The sequence below is a fragment of the Lutzomyia longipalpis genome, chromosome 3 (genome assembly GCF_024334085.1).
Source record: "Lutzomyia longipalpis isolate SR_M1_2022 chromosome 3, ASM2433408v1".
In the NCBI taxonomy this organism is placed as follows: Eukaryota; Metazoa; Arthropoda; class Insecta; order Diptera; family Psychodidae; genus Lutzomyia; species Lutzomyia longipalpis.
Window position 1 is genome coordinate 6,789,408 of NC_074709.1, and position 20,695 is coordinate 6,810,102.

General features: G+C 36.8%; 1 protein-coding gene across 12 annotated transcripts in view; it reads right to left on the bottom strand.

Moving 5' to 3' along the window:
• The window catches only part of LOC129791703 (four and a half LIM domains protein 2), a 77,107-nt gene that overhangs the window by 20,791 nt on the left and 35,621 nt on the right, over positions 1 to 20,695 (bottom strand). For 3 of the 12 annotated variants that reach the window (XM_055829993.1, XM_055829994.1, XM_055829995.1), the window contains exons 3-4: positions 11,109 to 11,482; positions 9,984 to 10,228 (exon numbers count right to left, since the gene is read on the bottom strand). In XM_055829993.1, coding sequence (XP_055685968.1) covers positions 9,984 to 10,228; positions 11,109 to 11,482 — 619 coding nt within the window. Of the gene's footprint in view, positions 1 to 1,095; positions 2,532 to 2,633; positions 4,154 to 8,038; positions 9,717 to 9,983; positions 10,229 to 11,108; positions 11,483 to 14,682; positions 15,022 to 18,126; positions 18,556 to 20,695 lie in introns of those variants that run through there. The other 9 variants (XM_055829999.1, XM_055829996.1, XM_055829997.1 and 6 more) reach the window with 9 other exon arrangements.

The window sequence follows — 20,695 nt, forward strand, 5'->3', positions numbered from 1 at the left end:
GCATCGTATGGCCCAAATATCAATTTGTCAAGGCAGTCCCCATTTTTTTTTCCACTTGCAGGAACAGTGAGAAAAACCAACTTTGGGTTTTGATAGTTTTTGGCACTTCATTCAGTGCGGGAAATACAGTCTTGTTCGAAAAAATAATTTGCTTTCAGGATGATTTTTTTAAAGATTTTAAACTAAACTCAAAAGGTTGAGAAGTTTTTAATGCTAATTCCCTTTCATACGCATATAGCTTATATATAAGTTGTTGAGCGCCTTCAAATCTCTCAATATTAGTAGTAATTCCTTTTTACATTCTTAAGAAATATTTATCCAAAATCTTAATCTTTAAATCTTAATCTTCTTTACATTGTGATGCAAAAAAATAGCAGAAACTAAAGAATATTTAACATGCTTAAAAATGTTTTAAAAGCACGGAAAATTCATTAAAAAAATCAATCAATTGAAAACTCTTTAAATGGGTTTCACATTAATAAAAAATTGAGGACGCTTAATGGGGTAAAGAAGCATAATTTACAAAAGCATTTTTCGAGTAAATGATTAATGACTTAAAAAATATGTAAATAAATTTCAGAAAAAAATTCTTTTCCTGATAAAATTTGTCCATTAGGGGGTCATAAATGTTTTGGCGTCTCCACTGTCTTTTAAGTACCAGGCGCCTCCATTGTAGACACTTGTTTTTATGATTTATCATCGTTTTGCACTTTGTTCTAAGAAGCTTCCGTTCGGCATTTTTAATAAACTTTCTGAGAGCTTTATTAAGCTTGAAATAATTGAAAATCCTAAATATTCCATATATCCCTTTCTCTAATCCTTATTCTAATCTCTCCTACTTTTCCGATCCTGCCTGCTTCACGTGATTTTGTGTGATATATCCCCCCTTGTGATCGTACAAAGTATTACTTTATGTCTCTCTTTCCCAGAGGCATTACGCAACAAATAAATTCCCTGGGGGTAATTGCAAGAATGATGATAAATTCTCAGACAAAATGAACATGAAACGCCTTTTGGATGCCAGAACATGTCATTCTCAATGAAATTACATGAAGAGAAGCTACAGGGGGGAAGAATTAAATAATAACTCGCACGATCGTTAGAAAAGGCTTTTACTCAAAGCATCTACACACGTCAGAATCACTGAAAAATCATCTCTATTTAACAAACAAAAATAAATTTTTGCAGATTTGTATCTAATAGGGGAACATGCTGTCTCTCAGAAGATTCATCATGGGGTCATCGCGGTCGACAATTCGCAGATTTTCCCTTTCGACACTCCGACGTGCAGGTGAGACGGACACACGTTCTGTATTGAGGAATTTTGTTAAATCATCTCTCGCTGATGCCGCTGGGGAGGTTTTTTCGGGATGTGCTGGAGCGGGTGTTGGGGATTTTGAACGTTCAGGACTTGCAGAGAAATTTTCCCGAAGAGGAGATTTTTCTGCATCTTCGTGAATCACCCGAATCTCTTCTTTTGCACCTTCATGAGGCTCCTGAAGGGTGATCTCAGGTAAATTTTTAGATTCTCTCAATTCAATCTCGCGCATTGGGGTAATAGTTGTTGGGAAAAATTCTTCATTATTCACATTTACGAGAGGGAAAACCTTCAAATTTTCATCTAAAGCTGTATTTGCCATTTGCAACTTGACAGGGAAGTCAATAACTGATGGTCTGGGTGCAAAATATTTATCAGGACCCGCATTTCGATTCCTTCTCCTGTTCTCCTTTCGAATCTGCTCAAGAATTTCACAACGATCTGATTTCTTGGGCAGTGATTCACTGTAGGGAATCATATTTTCCAGAGGAAATTCATTGTATGCCGCATACTCTCTGGCGGGAAATGTCTGCTCTTCCTCCTCCTCCTCCTCGTCTGTCTCTTCTTCTTCGCTCTCATTTTCCACTGGTGCATCCCCTTTCTGGGACACATGGGCGGATTCTTCGAGTAAATCATCAAATTTTACTTCTTCTTTGGGAACATTTTTCTTCAATGCCTTCACAATGTCATCAAAATCTTCAATTTCCTCCTCACCCGACACGAGAGATTCTTCTTCGCGTTCCTCATCAATGTCCTCCTCTTCGAGATATTCCTGAGAAATTTCTCCCAATGAGAGAGATTTATGAACAACTTGCGGCGGCCCCAAATAATCTTCTTTTTCTTCCAAAAGGAACATTGATGATTCATGACTGATTTTCTCGGACTGATTATTCTGCTGCAGATTTACTTCCAAGTCATCCTCTGTAGAGTCTGTGGTGGGAGTTGATGTGTCCCCATCCTGAACGTCCATTGATTCCATCTGTAGGTACCTCTTGGAACGCGTTAAGGTGCCCGATGGCCCGTAGGATTCCCTCATGTGGCCATGATTGAGCCACTCTTCAACTTTGCCCTCATTCTCATCCTCAAGCACAGAATCAGGCTGTTCAACGCATGCAAAGCTTCTTGGGGGTGCCTCAAAATTCCCGGGGGTTTGCACCACCGCACTACTTACGGTTACATCGGCGGTTTTGTCCGTTTCGGAGATTTTTGTGGCCTGAAGAAATATTTTTTTTCTTGAATAATTTTTTAACAGATTTTTATTCAAAAAAAAAATCAAATTGAAATAAAAATCTGAAAAAGAAAAATTAAAACTCACAGTTTCTGTGTTATTTCTCCAATCTTTGTTGCTTTCAACACTCGATCCCAATTTCTCATCCTCCTCGTTGAGTTCACCAATTGAAAGACTTTTCTCCATTTGATGCCTAAAGCCTTTGTGATGTTCAGGGTTGATGTCACCCCAGGGATAGGAGACTTCTTGTTCATTTTCCTCACTTGTGGCCTCCTCATTGATCTCCTGCGAGCTGACCGTACCCACGGAATCAACCCTGTGGATGTCACTGAATGGGCTCTTTCTATGTCTTTTCTGGTGCTTACGAATCTTTAGGCTATCCACCTCACTGGTGTAGCTGATTGGCACGTAGTCACCTTCGGTCATTGCCCGGAATTCCTCCTCCTCCAGCGACGTGAACATCCGCAATTCCTCCTCGCGCGAGAGCTTGGAATCGATGCTGCCGCTGGAGTCTCTCTTCTTGAATGCCCTCCGGCGTCCCGTGCCATCATCTCGCACCAGTGGCCTATACTTCAGCCCATCCACAATTGGGGCTGTTCTCTCGGTGAGACTAACTGACCTTTCGAATGCATTGAAGTGAAACTGGGGCACAGCCTGAGCCTCATTCATCCTGCCAGCAGCACTTCCGGTCTCTGTGAGAATTTTCTGGATGATTCTGGCACCTTCAGCACTCGAGGGCTCCTCAAGGGCACCCTGACCCATTTCCGAAAGACACAACCGCTCATACTCCAGCTCAGCTCTGGCGGTTATCTGATTGAGCAGCGTGACCAATTCAATGGCTCCAACACAGCCAATTAGCACTGATAGTAAATTTCCCATTTTTTCAGGGATTTTCCTCACACGCGAACTTTTTTTTTCACGTTAGCACAGCACTCACGGTACTCAAGTCACAGATTAAATCACGACACTGGGCGCACATTGCATTGGAAACGGATCAATCGCGAATGTCGATCGGGGTGCTCCCAAAAAATAATCTCTTGACTCACACTACTTGCCATTGTGCTCAAAACACGCCACAAAGTCCCACATTAGAATGCCAAAGAAATTAAAAGAAAAAGAAAAATTCTAAATAAGAAAATTGTGAAAAATCTTTAAAGGAAATTTAAAAAAATTTAAGAAAAAATTCAAAAATTCAAAAAGAAGTCGTTTCGTTCGCGAAAGCTCTCCCTCTTTGGTCAATACAGCACTGTGAGTAAGGGCTTGAGGAAAAAAGGCCCAAAGCTATACCACAAGGTGTATTCAATTGACTCAATTATTATTTTCAATGTCCGTGGAAGACGCATGTAGCCTATGTTTAGCCACAGGCACCACGTAAATGTCACAACTGTGAATTAGATAATTGCCCAACGAGGGGTGCGGAGGAAGAAGTGGCTTCTATAGGATATATTTTTATTGTGGATTATTTTGCCAAAAAACAAAAATAATATTGTCCCAATGTTGTGGGGCTTCCTCTGTGCCAGAAATACCCACACAGCAATGCATTTCCCAATGCCAAATAATTTGCAGCTTTACTCACAGGTCAAGGTGTCTCAGACACACGATAGTTTTTTTTATGTTTATAATCATGTGATAGACCTTATTAGATAGGGAAGAAATATCGAGCCAAAGAGGGTGAGAAAATTGAGGGAATTTAATTGGAAATTTATCATTATCGAGGGAATAAAATGAAGAAGTAAATTCAATTAAATTAAAATTGAGTTTTGATTAACCCCAGAGGACCTGAACGTTTTTTCTGAATTTTCTTTTAATGAACTTGAAGTGTAAAATCTTCTTCTTAAATAAATTATTTATATTGTATAACGATTAAGAAACTCAAATTGGCCTCAGTAGCCAGCAAAGTCCTCCAATGGTTAAAATTAAATATTTTCATTTAAAAAATCTCGGATTAATACCTCTCAAAACCAGCTGAAAAAACTAATAATTAATAAAGAATTTCTTTTACAAAAGAACCATTAAATTCTTCTCCAAATGAAAACAATTCCCAACATATCTTGAACACCTTGTCCCTATAATATCCAATTAAAGTACGAAGGTCACGTGTCAAACACCTTCCTTTACTACATCTCTGATTGAGAATCTCTTCTCGCATCACACCAAAAAAAATTCTCTCTGCAATTTAGAATTTTCACTTTCGCCTCGAAAAATTGTATTTTCAATGAAAGTGTTTTTTGCCTAAAAATAAATTCTAAACACAGAGATGCTCTAAAAGCATCAACAACCACGATTAAGAAAGAAAAAAAAAACGTAATTCAATAGTTGAGCTTGTTGAAAAAAAAAGTACGCGAAAGAATTTTCCGCTGTGTTTATCTAAAAAGTCCATTTTATGGCCATCGTGAGTGAGGAGAAGATTGAAATTGTTGACAAATTTACAAGTTTAGCATGACCCAGAGGTGAGCATGGCTCATATTGTCTACACAGAGCCATCGTAAAAAATGCAAATGAGTCCACAAAGGTCGGACGATGGAATATTTTAGCGTTGTTTTAGCTGGTTTTTGAGCATAAAACTCCAATATTCATTTACAAGACCCAAAAAGCAACACAGAGCTTTTCACCGTGTTCGCAGCATCTAAAAATCATCCGGATTGTACATTATTGGGCATTAGTGTCGTATTTGGGTGCGCAGAAAATTATTAGTGTCTCCTCCAATAAGTTTCTCGAAACATTCAATATGATTAAGTTGCCAGAGAGATGTTAATAAAAATCAAAAGTTATATCCAAATATATTCGGTGTAGTGCGACAGGAATGCTGCTGAAAGCAGAGAGCACGTTCTAGAAGCACAAATCCTACAAACATCATACCCAGGGAGTTATTGGTGGACTCAATTTTAATTACCAGCATGATATAGCATTGATTTTCGAAGAGTATAGTTGATGGCTAATGAGGGCGATGCGGGATTTTTTAATTGATTACAGCTCGTCATGAGATGGCGTGTTTAGGTTGAATTTGCAGCGTCATCTATGCTGTGAGCAACGTACTACAAAAGTTCTAAATAGAATTAATGGAATTTATTAAAGAAAATTTATTCTTTTGCCAATAAATGATGATGTTCAGTAGAATGATTTGAATTTATTAATGATTAAAAATTGTATTTGAGAATAATATTTTATCGCGCCATCTTTGAGCGAGCCTAAACTTCATATAAATTAACTTCTTCTAGCCAAATTGTTTCGATTTAAATGTTTAATTCAAGATTCAGTTAATTTCAATTCAAAATGCTTTTTCTCTCTAATCCGGATTTTCCGTAAAAGCCTTAAAATAAATTTTATAATTATTTCTTCAAAGCTTCGATAAACTCTAGCGGCAATCCTATAAACTACTTTTCATAAAACTATATTCTTTAGTCTCAACGTCATTTCCATTTAATTATTAACCAATTACAAATCTCAGCATAAAACTTCTCTCAATGTCTACAGAGAAACAACTTCTCTCCTTCCAAAATCTCAAATTTAGCGTAAATTCATGGAAAAGTCATAAATACCAACCCACACACGTGTATGAGGTTTGCATAAAAGGACAAAAATGGCTAAAAATGAAACCTTCTCCTCCACCCTCACTGAAAAGCAAAGACTAAAAAAATGTCTACGGATGAGATGAATATAAAAATTTTATTTGTCTATTTTTCCACACGCCACACACTTTATTGATGTCACTAATTGGTTATTTTTGTATTTAATTTACAACTCTGGGGCGCCCCTCAACCCTCAAACCGCGGGAATCAATGAGACCCACACAGATAAATATGAAATTTTCGGCGATGAGTCAAAATAAATTTTTCAGAAGGCATTAGCATCGCTCTAAATATCGTGAAAAATAAATTCTTTTGCTCCTGTATCAACTGGTTGATTTAATTTTGGAAAATAATTGCAGACTCCGATCAATTGGCTCCCGGCGGTTGGGTGTTTGATTGAAATGCGATCATATCAAATAATCGCTATGGTTGTATATTTGCACAGAATGGGTGTAATTATTAATTTAATTGAAGTACCACAGATGTTGGTTGTGATTTGGATGGAAAAATACACAAAAGAGAGCGCAATAAAATGTTGCGAGCTCAGTGGGGGCGCCTGGTATGTGCGATGGATTGTGTGGGAAAATTAAAATTAATTTGTGGCCACACTACAGAATTTTCCGAAGTTATTTCTCCTCCCAAAAATTCATTAACTTCTCCAAAAGCTTCTTCCCCACGGCGAATTTTCATTTCAGCGGATAATTCCGTGGAAAATCGCAACGGTGTGCTGCAGCAAAGTTCTCAAATGAGACTTGCTCTAAAAGTAAGAGGAGAAACATGCTTCTTGGGGTCGTGTGCAATGTTTGTGACGTAGCTGTGTCTTCTGGCGGCTCTGACTCATTTTATTTAATAATAACAGGCAAATCTCAATGCTTGGAAATCACAAAACTTTGCCAATTGCCCACGGTGGTGTGAGAGACACGCGCTCAAAACTGCAGCCACTGATCCCGCAATTTATTTAATTTTAATGGACTCTCTTGTGAATGTATGTATCTGTGTGAAAAGTTAGCACATTTTCATAACATAAGAAGAAAAATGGGATCAAGCACTTGTGAAAATCAGTTAGAATTCGTGATTTGTTTCAAGGGGAAAACATTTAGCCCGGATTAGTGTACTTTTATCATTGATTTTGATATTTTAAATTGATTATTTTCGGAATGAATGAAAATTCTCAAACTTATAACCAAGTTTAACGTTTAACCAGAAAAAGTTTTCAATAAAATTTTCCTATTTCGGGAAATTTGAATCATTTAAACTGTTTAAAAATTAATTTTCTATCAATTATTTTTTTATCAAAATAAATTGAGAATGAACATAATTTTCTTTAAAGTTTTGTTTCGTTTAATACTGTTAGGAAGAAAGCGTTAACGAATAATAGGTAAACGTAGCCCAATTCAAATCTCCAAAGGATCGTCTAAAGTCACAAAAAATAATATTTAATAAAAATAAATATTCTTAAATTTGGAATCATTTTAAGGACCATTTAATGCCCTAAGTAATCCCTTAACTTTTTACGTTTAAAATCTTATCGATTTTAAGTTAAATAATGGTTAAAAAAAACTCTAAAAAGGCCGAATTGGACACATTCCCTTAGAGAAACTATAAGACAGAAATCAACGGAATTTTGAGCATTTTTTGACTCAAATGTTCTGAAAAAAAAATGTACACCACATTCATTTTATGAACACCCCCTTGACTTCACTTAATTTTCCATCTCGAGCGGATTGAGTGATTTTTTGGCACAAGAAAAGGTTCTTTTATTTTCTTCTCACACACAATTAATTAGTATTGCCTCCTGCACGACATTTGGCAAAATATTGATGCTTTTAGCGTGATTTGGCACATTTTTTTCTCTTATTTTTCCAGGGTGATTTCCCATGCGAAAAAAACCTGTTTTTCTTACCACTAAATGAATTTACTCACCCGAAAAATTTCACTTAATTACCCACAAAAAATGATGAAGAAAAGGATTCTTGTTTTTTTTCTTTAATGTGTTATCTAATTGGGAGGAAGTTTGTCGGGGAAAGAGGGGGTAAATGGAGAAGAGGAGGAATGGTAAATTGCAACGGAAGTGATGGAAGGCAAACAAAAGGGATGCGAAAGAAGAACTGAAAGGGTTGGAAAGAAAAAAAGCCCGAAGAGGTGCTCTGCGTGGTCCCGGGCTGGCACCCGCACTGTATGGTACAACTCCGATCGGCGAACTAGAATCGAGTGCCTGGGTTGTCCTGTGCACCGTCGCGACGGAGCTGGCCGAAAAAAAAAGGGCCAGGCCACTCACACTCCGACCACGGGAAAATCACACAGGGAAATGAACCGCAGTGGATTATATGGTTTCCCATAAAGCCGGTAAATTGAAAGAGAATCGTTGGAGAAATAATAACGTGCGAGCCCCGATGATTGTGTGCGAAGACGATCTGTCGCCTCTTGCCCGCTTTGAAATCGAGGGGTTGCTCAGCGCGACAATTAAGTGAAATGACCCGGCAAGGATGGAGAGCCTTTTTGCACACATACATTCATACACACCCCCTCATTTTCACCTTTTCCCCCCGCTTTGTGTCATTTCCAACGAAAGAAAAAAAAGGCGATAGCATAGAGTGACCCACTAAATGGTCGTATTACATCCAAGGTGGGCATAAAAAGCAGCGCAGAAATAAAAATGGACAACATTTGCACACAGCACACGCCCCATAGATAAATTGTGGAGCCCTCCACGACGGGGGAAAACCTCTCCACACCGCATGGATCTACACAACATCCTCCCACCGTTGCGCGTCTAATTTTAAATGGTCACGGACTCCGCTAGACGACATGCTATTTTTGCCACACTTCCAGCACAACACCAAGACACATTTTCCAAAAAGATTTTCCCAAAAAAAGAAAAAGAAAATAGGTACAAAATAAACAGCAAACTGTTGAAAGGATTTAAAAGATTCTTAAAATAACCAGAGGATAGTTCTAAAATTTAAATGGACTTTGAATTATTTTAAAAGAAAAGTCATAAAAATAATAATTTATCTAAAAAATCATTTTCTTTTAATTTAGTGAAATGATTTGGAATGATTAAGAGAATTAGAATTGAGTTAGCAGACTTAAGGGGTTATCATACTACAGCTTCAAATCCTTTAAGCTTTCTCACCTTTCATGAAAAATATTCAGCATTAAGCGCTTAAAGCTTAATGTTCGTGTCAAGGCTGTAATTTGTGTTTAAATTTCCTCTTAAAATAATCAAAATTAAATTAAAAAGAAGACTAAAAAATGTTTAGATATTTTACCTTTGCCATATTAATTATGTTTTACAGGTACATCATCCACAAGATTTTCCACACCTTGTGGATTTCTGATCAAATGCGAAAATCCGCATTTCCAATCTCTCAACTGTCCTTATCATGAGCTATATATCCCATAATTTCCACCATTTCTCATGTGTTTGACCTTCAATTTTACTAATTTAGCAAAAAAAAAGGTGCAGAAGAAAAATCATTATCACCCATTTTCTTCATTCTGCCCTTCCTATTGCCACCCTTAATCTACTTAATATCACTCTGCTCTTTAATTCTCGCACCACTTTGGGGATTTTTTCTCCCCTTCTCACCCACTATCGTGACTTATGAGGAGTTTGTGATTTGCTTTTTATTGCCGCCAAAAAAATCTCATGAATTGCCCCAAAAGTTGCGTCGCATCGTTGGGGAGTGATAAATTTCTGAAGGCATTTACAGAATCGTCTTCGAGGCGTTCCAACTGAGCGACAAATTTGTGTCTCCACTAAACTGAGCGATAGTGTGTCTCAGCTTGAGGAATTTTTGGAGGGAAATTCGTTGCAATTTCTCAAAAGATTTTCCACCGCAAAAAATGAACAAAAAAAACTCACCTCGTCGCAAGCATTGCATCGCGGCTTCAACATTTCGGCATAGTGCCTCTCACAGTAGAGCTTATCATCGAAGACACAGTAAGTGAGATCAACCAGGAGCTCCTGGCAGGCAGTGCAGCAGAAGCAACGTGGATGCCACATCATTGAATCACGGAATTTGGGAGCAATCACAGCCAAATCGCCCTGCTTCAGGGACTCCGTGCACCCCACGCATTTTGTTGCATTTGGTGCATCCTTTACGAATCCTGAAATAAACCGTTAAACCGTTAAAATTATCGTTAAAGAAGTTTAAAAAAAAATTCAAGAAAACAGTGAGATTTTGCCAAGAAATGCATTAGATGGGAAGAATTTGATGAGTAAAGAGAATTTATGTGGATAAAATCTTTGGGGAAGATTTCATCCATAAAAGCTCCTCTTTGAGGTTTAATGAATTACATGGGGTTTCCAAAGGGAAAGTAATTAACGAGGGTCATGGTTAAAAGCTCCATATAAAGGACTTCCTAAATATTTAAAACTCATTTTGTAGCGAATAATTATTTTTGCATTTGCTGATGCTTTGATATGTGAAAATGAATTTGAATAATGTTAATGGAAAGTTATTTTGTCGTATAGTGAAGTATGGTCCTTTAGCTTATCTGAGTATATTACATTAAAAATAATAAAATATTTAAATAGGAAAATAATTTCGGAGAATTTGTGGCTCTTACAAAGAAAAAGAAAAAGATTTAACTCTGAGAGCTTTTCATGGAGCTTTTTTTAATTTTGTATATCCTAAGAAATTAAACTTGTTTCCAAAAGCTCCCAATACGCAATAAAATAAATGAAAGAAACACCCCATTGCTTGAGAAATGTGCAAGATTCATGGATTTTTATATGCAAAATTCCACGAATTGGAGATGCAAAAGATTCTGCGTTGTGTCAATTCATTGCATTCCTCAATCGATCTCATGGCGCAATTAATCTTCTTCACCGCGCGCGCGGAAGATCCATGACTCAATATTTAGCCATTTGCAATCTAATAAGATCTGTGCGAGACAAAAAACGTGGTGCAGTGCGGCAATTACTCATCTGCTAAAATAAGACATGTCAGTGTGCGCGAGAAGATTGCAATTGAGATGGACTCACCGATATCCAGGGCAATTTCATTCCTTGCCGAAACAAAGTCCTCATAGGAGCTCCTATGCTGCGGCTCAACGTGCTTGCAGTACGTCATGGCGAGATCCTGCTTTGGCAGCTGGTAGGCCAGCTGCTTGTCCCGATAGCGTTCCCCGGTGGATGCAATCTTGGGCACCTTCTCGGGTGGAATGAGGTCAAAGTACTTCTTCACCTTGGCCGAGGTCAGGAGCCCAGGTGGTGCCCATGTATAGCCCAACTGGCGTGCATCGATCTTCGAAGTGTGGGAGTCGGATTTGAAGCCCAGCCTGTCTCGCACTGAAGTCAGCTGTTGATGGTACACTGCATGTGTATCCCGTGGGCATTTGCAAGCTTGGCACGTTTTCCTACAACACACAACAAGATAGAAAATATCCATTCATTTCATCCCTATCTGGAGGTCATTTTAGTAGTAAAAAAATACATAATACAAAATAACTCCCCAGGTGCTGAAAAGTGCAATCATTTGGGAAGACGAGCACACTTCCCCGGAGCATTCTGCAGCAAAAACACACACTCTCTTCATTATTTTTTACGATCCACGTGTGGACCCCATTTCCGCCCCCCAAGTTGCAATAAATTCTCCACCGGAAGAGTGACACAAAGTAGCACAAAACAGGTGGAGAATAATTTCGCACAAATACTTCGCACCCACTTGGCAATCTCCCACACACCCTTTCCATCCCCCAACCAACCCACCCACCCACCTGGGGGCGAAGCATTCGTGCAGTGCATTTGCAAGCCAAACAATCAATTAACATTTTCCAGAAGGAAATTACACATAGTATTCAATTGAGTAAATATTGTTTCGTAGTGAAAATTGTATACATATACATATGTACATTTGATCCTTTTTGCAAGAGCTTTCAAATAAAATCAATACCAGCGAATGATGCAGTTGAAAGTGCTCTGGATAAATTAAATTTAATGAATGCATTTAATTAAGAGATCTATGGGAATTGGCGAGAAAACTGCCATTGCACGCGGCAAAATGCATAATTTTTAAATGAAATCAATTAAATGGTATTTTATTTGCACGACAGGTGGTTAATTAGGAGGTGTTTTGGTTTGAAATTGCAACAAGAGACGAAGAAAAAATTAAAGAAAGTTTAATTTAGAAAAATTAGAAGGGTTATAAATGGTTCGAATGGTTCAAACGTTTGTAAAATCTGGAAAAAATTACAAAAGGAAATGAAAATGAAATGAAAAGAAAAAAAAATATGTTCAATATCTTATTAGAAAAAAATGTCTCAAAATTTACACTAAAAATTACAATGAAGAGTTTTGAAGAAAAATGAAAATTTCAAGAAGAAAAATCGTCGATTTCGTCATTGAAAATTTTGCAAGAAGAGCGTCTCAAAGGTCTCAAAGCTTTTAAAGAAAAACTGCAGTGGAACTTTGGGTAAAATGGTGAATTTTTGGGAGATAATTTGCCTGAGTTCCGTGGAAATATTTGAGTTTTCCCATGACAACTATTTTTATCTTACAATCTTATAAAAAATTTTCCAGGCTACAACTTTCATTTGGACGATTTCTCTCTAACTTAACGGGAAAATGTATTTTCAGGCCATTTTCGAAACCCTTGCATTTTCACCATTTTGCCCCAGTTAGCTCTACTTATAAAAAGTAATAATATAATTTTTTTTTATTATGTAGATACTATTCTTAATTTTTATTAAAACACTTTTATGAATTTGAAAACTCTGTGAAGTACTTAAATATTTTCTAAACCTCTTAAGTCTTTTGTGAAACTTTTTCAAACTTTATTGAAATTTTTCTTAAAGCCTTTTATTTTTAGAATTTTGTCATTTGAATTTAATTCAATTAACTCCCAATAATTAAATCATTTGGAATGAAAAGCTCATTTCACCGAATCAATTTTCAAATCATTTTCCAATTTCTTTATTCAAAAAAATAATCCTCTTTTATAAATTCTCAATAGCTTGTCGATTTTGAGATTTTTTCAAACCAATCTTCACAAAAAAATATTTTCAAAAAGGTATGAATGATTAAATAGAGAGGAAAAATTCCCATCAAGTCTCTCATAATGCAAAATATATTTTATATGATGGCAAGCAAAAGAGAGTCAAGTGTGGGTAGGAGAGACCATTAGTGGGGTAATCTCGGGGCTAATGCGGGATGTTTTTCAGTTGAATTAACTTTCACTGCTGAGTGAGGGAAAAAAGGTTTGGGGTAGCTTCTACACATGATGGAAAGTTACCATGTGGATCACCCCCTCTCTTCCCCCCACCTGTGAGGCGATTCTGAGTGAGGAAAAGCTGACTGAGGGACGAAGGTATGAGAAATCAAACACACGAGACATTTGTATTCAACAAGCAGGAAGAGTGACAAGGTGCAAAATCATGTCATAAATCTCAAAAATGTCTCTCTCGTTATATATTTTTCAGGAGTTCTTGGGAATCCATATCGCATTTGTCATGCTTTCAACCCCCATCCATGCTCTGTGTTATGGTGCGGAGTGTTGCCACCCCGTCATCCTTCCGCCGGGCACACGCACCACGCGATAATGATGTACCAACATTGGGGACTCCCTTTTTAAATTGACACCATTACTCTCTTCAGCGTTGAGTTGCCCCGCGGGGGTGGGCTTTGTGACGCGAAAGGAGCCCTTTAAGGACCATTTCGTAATTTAATAAAGCGTGAAAATAATGCACAACATCGCCTTGGAAAATAATAATCCGGGTCCTCTTGTTGGAAAAGTGCGCGCTCTTCTCCTCTTCTGGTTGTGTGAAAATGTGACAAGAATTTCCTTAAAATGGAAGATGGGGGGTAAAGTGGTGAAAATATGTCCTTCCAGATGATGTATAAAGTCGAGCGGGGGGGAACCCCATTATTGAATAAAATTGGTTGTGCGGTGAGGGTTGTTTGGGTGGATATTTTGCAGATGCTTTCTCACTCTAAAAAAATATGACGCAACATTGTGGTCGGAAAAAAAGGAGTATGATTTTCCGCACACCCCCCTCAATCTCCAAATGAGGGTTTCTCTCGTATGAAAGCCAAAAACATGGATCAAATCTCCCCTCATCATCATTCTCTATCGCATTTCCGTGCCATCAGCGTCACACTTCATTACCGTAATAGCACGTGCCTGTAAAATTTTTCCCACGCAACCAATCTAAATTTTCCCCCAAAAGTCGACAAGCTTTATCCTCTTCGATGTCAGCTTCGTGTACAAAAAAAAAAAAAGAAAAACACACACGCAGGAAAACAAGCAGAATCATGACAAAATCCCACCGCCAAAACATCTGGAAAAACTATTCAGAGCATTCAGAGAGTTCTCGCAACTTGGCGTTAAAGTATAATATAAATTAATTTTGATTTGGGGTCAGATAAACTGTCAAAAACACTATCAAGCTGCCCAGATGCTTTACTACATACATATGTAATTGAGCAGCATTCAGCGCAACTATATGCAGAACATTTCAAACAATGTTGCTGTTAGTTTTAGCATTGCAAAAGAGACACAAAAAAGAGAGTTACGAGATAGTGAAAGAAAATTCAATCATACACGACACACACAAAATACCTAACAATCAAATCGTACAATTCCTGCTGGTCGAAAACTTTGCAGTACGCCTGGAGGACTTTGAAGCAGGCATACTTCATTCCAGGCCATGGCACAAGGGGGCTCCCCAGGGCATCCCACATGGGGCAATCGATGTGTCTCTGCAACTCCAGCATTTTACTCACGAATCCCCCAATGAACACAGAAAAAACACGCGGAACTTCACTGCCTCATCTCCAACGCATCAAACTTTCAATTACTTTCTGTTTGACGCCAATAAAAATCTCCCTCTTTCACCCCCACGTTGTGGCGAGGGCAGCTTGGCGCGTCCCCGTGTTCTCTGCTGCCCGTGGTGTGACTCTAATTGCAGGGGAATTGAGAAAACATCACAAAAAGAATTGATTAGTCATCAATTTGGGTGATTTGGCGAAAAGCCATTGCATTGCGGACTTTATGGTGTCAACCACAGAATGGAAAAGAGCTTTTACGTGTGGGGTGAATCAATAGCTGAGCTTTTAATAGGGATGGGAGAGAGTGATAAATTTTAGGTGAGAACTAACAAGACTATTATGTCTATTTTTGATTCATAATAGGGATCAATTAACTTTGCATTGGTGTTTTATTCTAAATTGGGGTCATCTAGAGGATCTATAACATGTTTATATGGATAGGATACCTTTATTCAGGCTAAAATTCGTTGATTTTGATTGATTGTTTAATATACGAGCTCTATTGTTTTATATTACTTTTCATCTGTCTAAAATCCTTCAAAAAATCCCCATTTTCTCAATCATTTTTAAATATTATTTTTGGAAAAAAAAACGTTGGTAGACTTTCAATTTTAAAAATTATCTGTTTAAACATTTTGTGGATTTTTGCAAATTAATTAGTTAAAAAACCTCTTTTAATTTCAAGAAATTAATTTCCTTAAATAAATATTTGTTCATTGAATACGTTTATGTACTATTTAAATCATTTTTTGACGTCATTGAGACTCTCATAATTCTATTGGAATATTTTTTTTTGCGGAAAATTCTTTAAAAGGACTGGCACAACACCAAGAAAATTAATACAAAAAAAATCTTTCAATAAGAACATCCAAAAAGAGTCTCGAGTTGTTTCCAAAACAATAGATAACAATCAAGATAATCTCGGATCTTTGAAGGTTTTTTTTTCTTTCTTTAAAATAAATCGTGATGAATTAATCCCTGAAGCTCTAACTTAACCCACAAAAAAAATTTCTTTAAGAATAAAGTTCAAAAAAAGCGCAATCCAGATGCCAATTTTGGAAAACAATTCAATGAGGAAGTTTTACGCTTTTCCAAACATTCTCAATAGTGACTCAGAAAATACCTTCCCGTGAGAGTGGTTCAAGAAGTGTGCAAAGTTGCTCTCAACAGTGACGGATGAGGTGTTTTCTGTGGTGTTCTTGACTTTGTTTCTCTCCCAGAAAAAAAAACTAATGTGCTAATCTTGCTCATTTTTCTCGCCTCTGACAAATCTTTTCACCAAACGGCGGTCAGTGTGATGAAAAATGGCACGCAACCCATCAAGAAGAATTTTAAAAAATCTACAAGAAAGTTCAGCCTACAAATCCTTGCTCAATATGCATTTGGGTGATTTTTTTTGTTATTAAATAGATTTGTTCAATGTTCAAGTTCACGGCCATAAATCACAAATTTTGACCTTAAAATATTTTTCATTTTTCAGCAATAAGAAATCAAAATTCTGCGAAGATGAAAAACACAAGGAGGGCGTCGTGCGAGAAGCGCCCCCATTGAAAGTCTTTCGCTATTTATCTTTCTAATTTTAAACCCATCGATAGTTTGGAGCGTAAAATGGATTATATGGTGGAGAAAAAATATGTGTAATTGCGCCAGAGTCTATTAATTGAATACTAAAGAAAAAAATTAGAAGTAATTCAATTGAGAAATGAAAGCAATAAATATGCAGATTCAGTGCATTCTTCGCAACTGGACGGTGGAAGATGCCATGAAAATCGTGTAACTGCTGCGGGAGTTAATTTAATTAATGAAAACAAAACCCATATTAGTGGTTTGTTGCGTGTTTAGTGAAGAAATTGTTTTTGCCAAATGAAACACGAAAAGAAGTCACAGAAGTGATGCTATTCAGTGCGATTTATTATACCCATTTTCATTACCAATTTCCTTTCAAGGGAAAGCAAGGGATGGCGAATTAGCAGATGTGGTGTACGTTACATTTGAAAAATTTATTCTGAAACTTTTTAAATGTTTTTGAGTTAGTAAAAGTTAGTCAATGAATGATGAAGTTAAACAAATAATTATAATTACTTCAGTATAAAGGAAAAAATCTGATTAAACAAGAGCTTTCGACACTTACTTCAAATGAAGATTTTTCTTTAAATATTTTGCATAAACTTAAGGCACAGATAGGTAATTTTTCCTATTATTTTAAGTTCTATAGCGTCAATGAGTAGAATAAACACATTAAATGATAATTTATATTCGGTTCAAATTAACTTTGCACTGATAATTTTGAAATTCACAGTGCAACGTTACTTTGAACAGATTAAAAGATTAAACGTCTAGAGATAAAGCTCAAGCAATTAATATTTTATTATTGAATCCGAATTGGTAAATTCGGATATTTCTTTTATTAAACTTCTTTTTTTGTAAAAACCCGAAAAACTCTATCATGCTTAAAATTAGTACATATTAGGCTTAAATTAAATACTTTTTACACTAGAATTAACTTCTTTTTTTAAGCTTTATCTCATCATTCTGGGAATTTTAAAGAATAAAAATAGAACATCTTTTTAAGAGTTGAATTTAGTACGCCTTAGGCTTGAATTTACTACTTTTCAGACTTTGGCTTTTTCATCAAGATCTTTTGAAGTGCTTCACTGCCGAATATTTTGATTTTATAATTTTATTGAAACAAACACCTTTTCCAATAAAATACAATCCTATAGAAAATTTTTTAAGTAGGTACACCACATCATTTAAATATCTCCCCCTTGGCATCAACTCTCAGTTTTCCCACGAAAAAAAATCTACCGGCAAATGCATGTCTCGCTGACTTCTCTGACAAGGTTAATTGATGGCTAAAGAGAGGGAAAAGCGCTGTTAAAATTGAATCTTAATTGTCTCGTCGAGCCCCACAAAGTGGATCACTTTGAAGATCGCGTAATTGATCGCCAACTCGGAGGTGCATAAGGGAGCTCCTCCAATGTCACGCCGCAAGACTTCTTGGTGTTAATTGAAAAATTAGCTCTTGGCGCAATTATTTACACGGCAGTTGACTTAGAATCGCAAATACGAAGGTCTCTTTCGCGGATTTCTCCCTGGGCTACATGAGCGGGGACATTTTTTCTTCATACAAAACATACGGAAATGTCTTTAAGAAAATTCACCTCATTCTGGGTTGACACACGAAAATTGTATTGAAAGAATATTTTTTTAAGAAGGGAAAATGAAAACTCACAGAAAGGCCTTTTATCGTGCTACAATCAAATAAAATTTCACACTTTAATTATCACTTCAAATGCAAATAAAGCTTATCTTCATGTAGAATTTTATCAGTGAAACTTCTTGCCCAAACAGTCTCTCTCTTGGCTGATTTATCAAATTTCTCGGGAGGAGACTATGAATGATATCATCGTCTTATCGCACCAGAATAAAATCCAAACCATCCACTTCCAGACTTCCTGCTTGACTAAGAAGGCCCAACAGCACGAATGCACATTTTCAGCTTCGCACGAGAGGAGTTTTCTTATCAGTTTTGCCCCCCTTCGTGAATTGAAAGTTTCTCTTTATGAATTTCCCCGCCAAAAAAATTCTTTTCCGATGAGCACACGCGCAGTATTTCCACAGCACGGCAAATGCAAGTCTTCTCGCAATCAACTTAAGTCGCGAACTGTTTTAGCGGGCGGATGACGCTCTGTGCTTTAGCTACGATATGAGAAAACTTTTCCACACACACACTCATACATCAAACACAAATGTTTGGCTTTTCACGCCGCGGGAAAATTGCGCGCGATTTTGCATCAGACATCCGTATGGGGATTTGATTAATTTCTCTCCCTGTGGAAAATACTCACCCCACTCCCCCAAAAGGCGTGCCAATCAATCTCAAGTCATGAAAAATAAATGAAAAAGAATAATTCGCAAAGTGACACAGCAAAAGAAATAAATCTCAAATTTTAAGTGCACTTGGAGAGAACTTCTGAGAAACTCCTCCCGCCGCACGCATCAAAACATAATTACACCACATAAATACTTAAAAATACTCCTCTTGAATACAATGAATTTTAAGGAGAAATTATGACATTTGCTGTGAAAATTTCAGGGAAATTTTGAATATTTTTCTTTTATGATGTGATCAAGGAAAACGGGAATATTTTTTCAAAACATGTTTTTAAGTGAAAGTCAATCATAACGCGTCCAGTTATAAGAGTTGGTGTCCCACAACGTGCAAAGTTTCTTTATGCGTTTTAATACTATTTGTGAGCAGTATTAGTAAGCAAAGTTGACTTTTTTTTGTAAATTCGGCAATTTGATGCATTAAAATGGTCATATCTCTGGTTCTATAAGACCTACAGAAATTTCTTGATTTCAATAATTTTCAAGGTCACCCCCAGAATACAAAATGGCGGATTTTTGTTTCACCAAAAGAGTTTTTCGCATTTTTCGTCCTGAAGGAATAGTTCTAGAGGTTTCTGATGTTCTAGAAAGTTGTAGAGTTTTGCAAAATCTTTAATTTGATACCAAGTTGAGCAAAATCGGTCAAGCAGTGCCGGAGATATGGCTCTTAGAACTTTTCAAATTCAAGAATTTTTCAAATGGCTATATCTTCTAAACGGCGACATAGATTTTCTTCATTTTTGGACTGGTGCAAGATTATTAGTCCTGCTACAACATATCAAAATTTAAAAGATTTGCCTAATGGGGATTCGGAAATATTGCCCCTTAAAGTTAGGCAATTTTTGTTTTCGATTTTAGCGCCTCTTGTGGATGTTTTTGGAACTTGGAATGTTCTAGACAGTTGTAGGGCTTCTTAAAACCTTTCATTTGATACCAAGATGATCAAAATCGGTCAAGCCGTTCTTGAGTTATATCGAAAAAACACTTTTTGCTTTAGGTCGCCATATTTGCTAAACGGCTTGACCGATTTTCAAGTATGAGTTGTCGATGAAAACGTTTCACTGAGCTCTACAACATACTAAATTTTCAGATCTCTAGCTATAAGGGAAGTGGTTGACGGTATTTCAAAATGGCGGACGGCGGCCATCTTGGATTTTGAAAATGCGAAAAAATGAAATTTTACACCCACATTTCTATAGAAAACTTCAAACCGGAGGTCTCTATCTGTTACTGTTCTCGAGCTATAAGGCAAAGTTTAGCGCACCGGCCGGCCGGATCAAAAATTTTCCACCACTATTTTCGTAATGTGGGATGTCTAAAACGTGCTCATACCAAGTTTGAGCCCGATCTGAGGTGGTCGGTTTTTCCGACGATTACAATACTTGGTGTTGGCCACGAAGTGGAACACCAACTAATTAGGTATTTTAAGAAAGTAATTTATGATTAAATTTGGAAAAATATTATATAAAAAGTATTTTTTAATGTCCTGTGTCATGTCATAAGAAGTCACGTGACATTATATAAAAAAAATATAGAGAATTTCGATAATATACCACATGGATTTTAAGAGAATGAGTGTGGTCTTCAGGTAAAAGAAAATTTACTAAAATTGGACAATAATTAATATAGAAAAATCACTAAAAACTGCAAGAACCTCAAGGACTGTCATGGACTTTTGTCAATGTCGTGTGATATTCCGTGATAATCCTGGATAATTAATTTACTAACCATTTATTAAAAAAAATTATCTTTAGCTTCCTAAATTTATCTCTTTATCCGAGTCTAACTTACGTTGCCTCCTTTGCAGCAACATCATCTCACTTTGCTTTTGCAATTTAAATTTCCGAAAGTTTCAACGATATAAAATGAACCCTAACGAAAAACTCCAACAGTGTAACCACTGAAAAGTA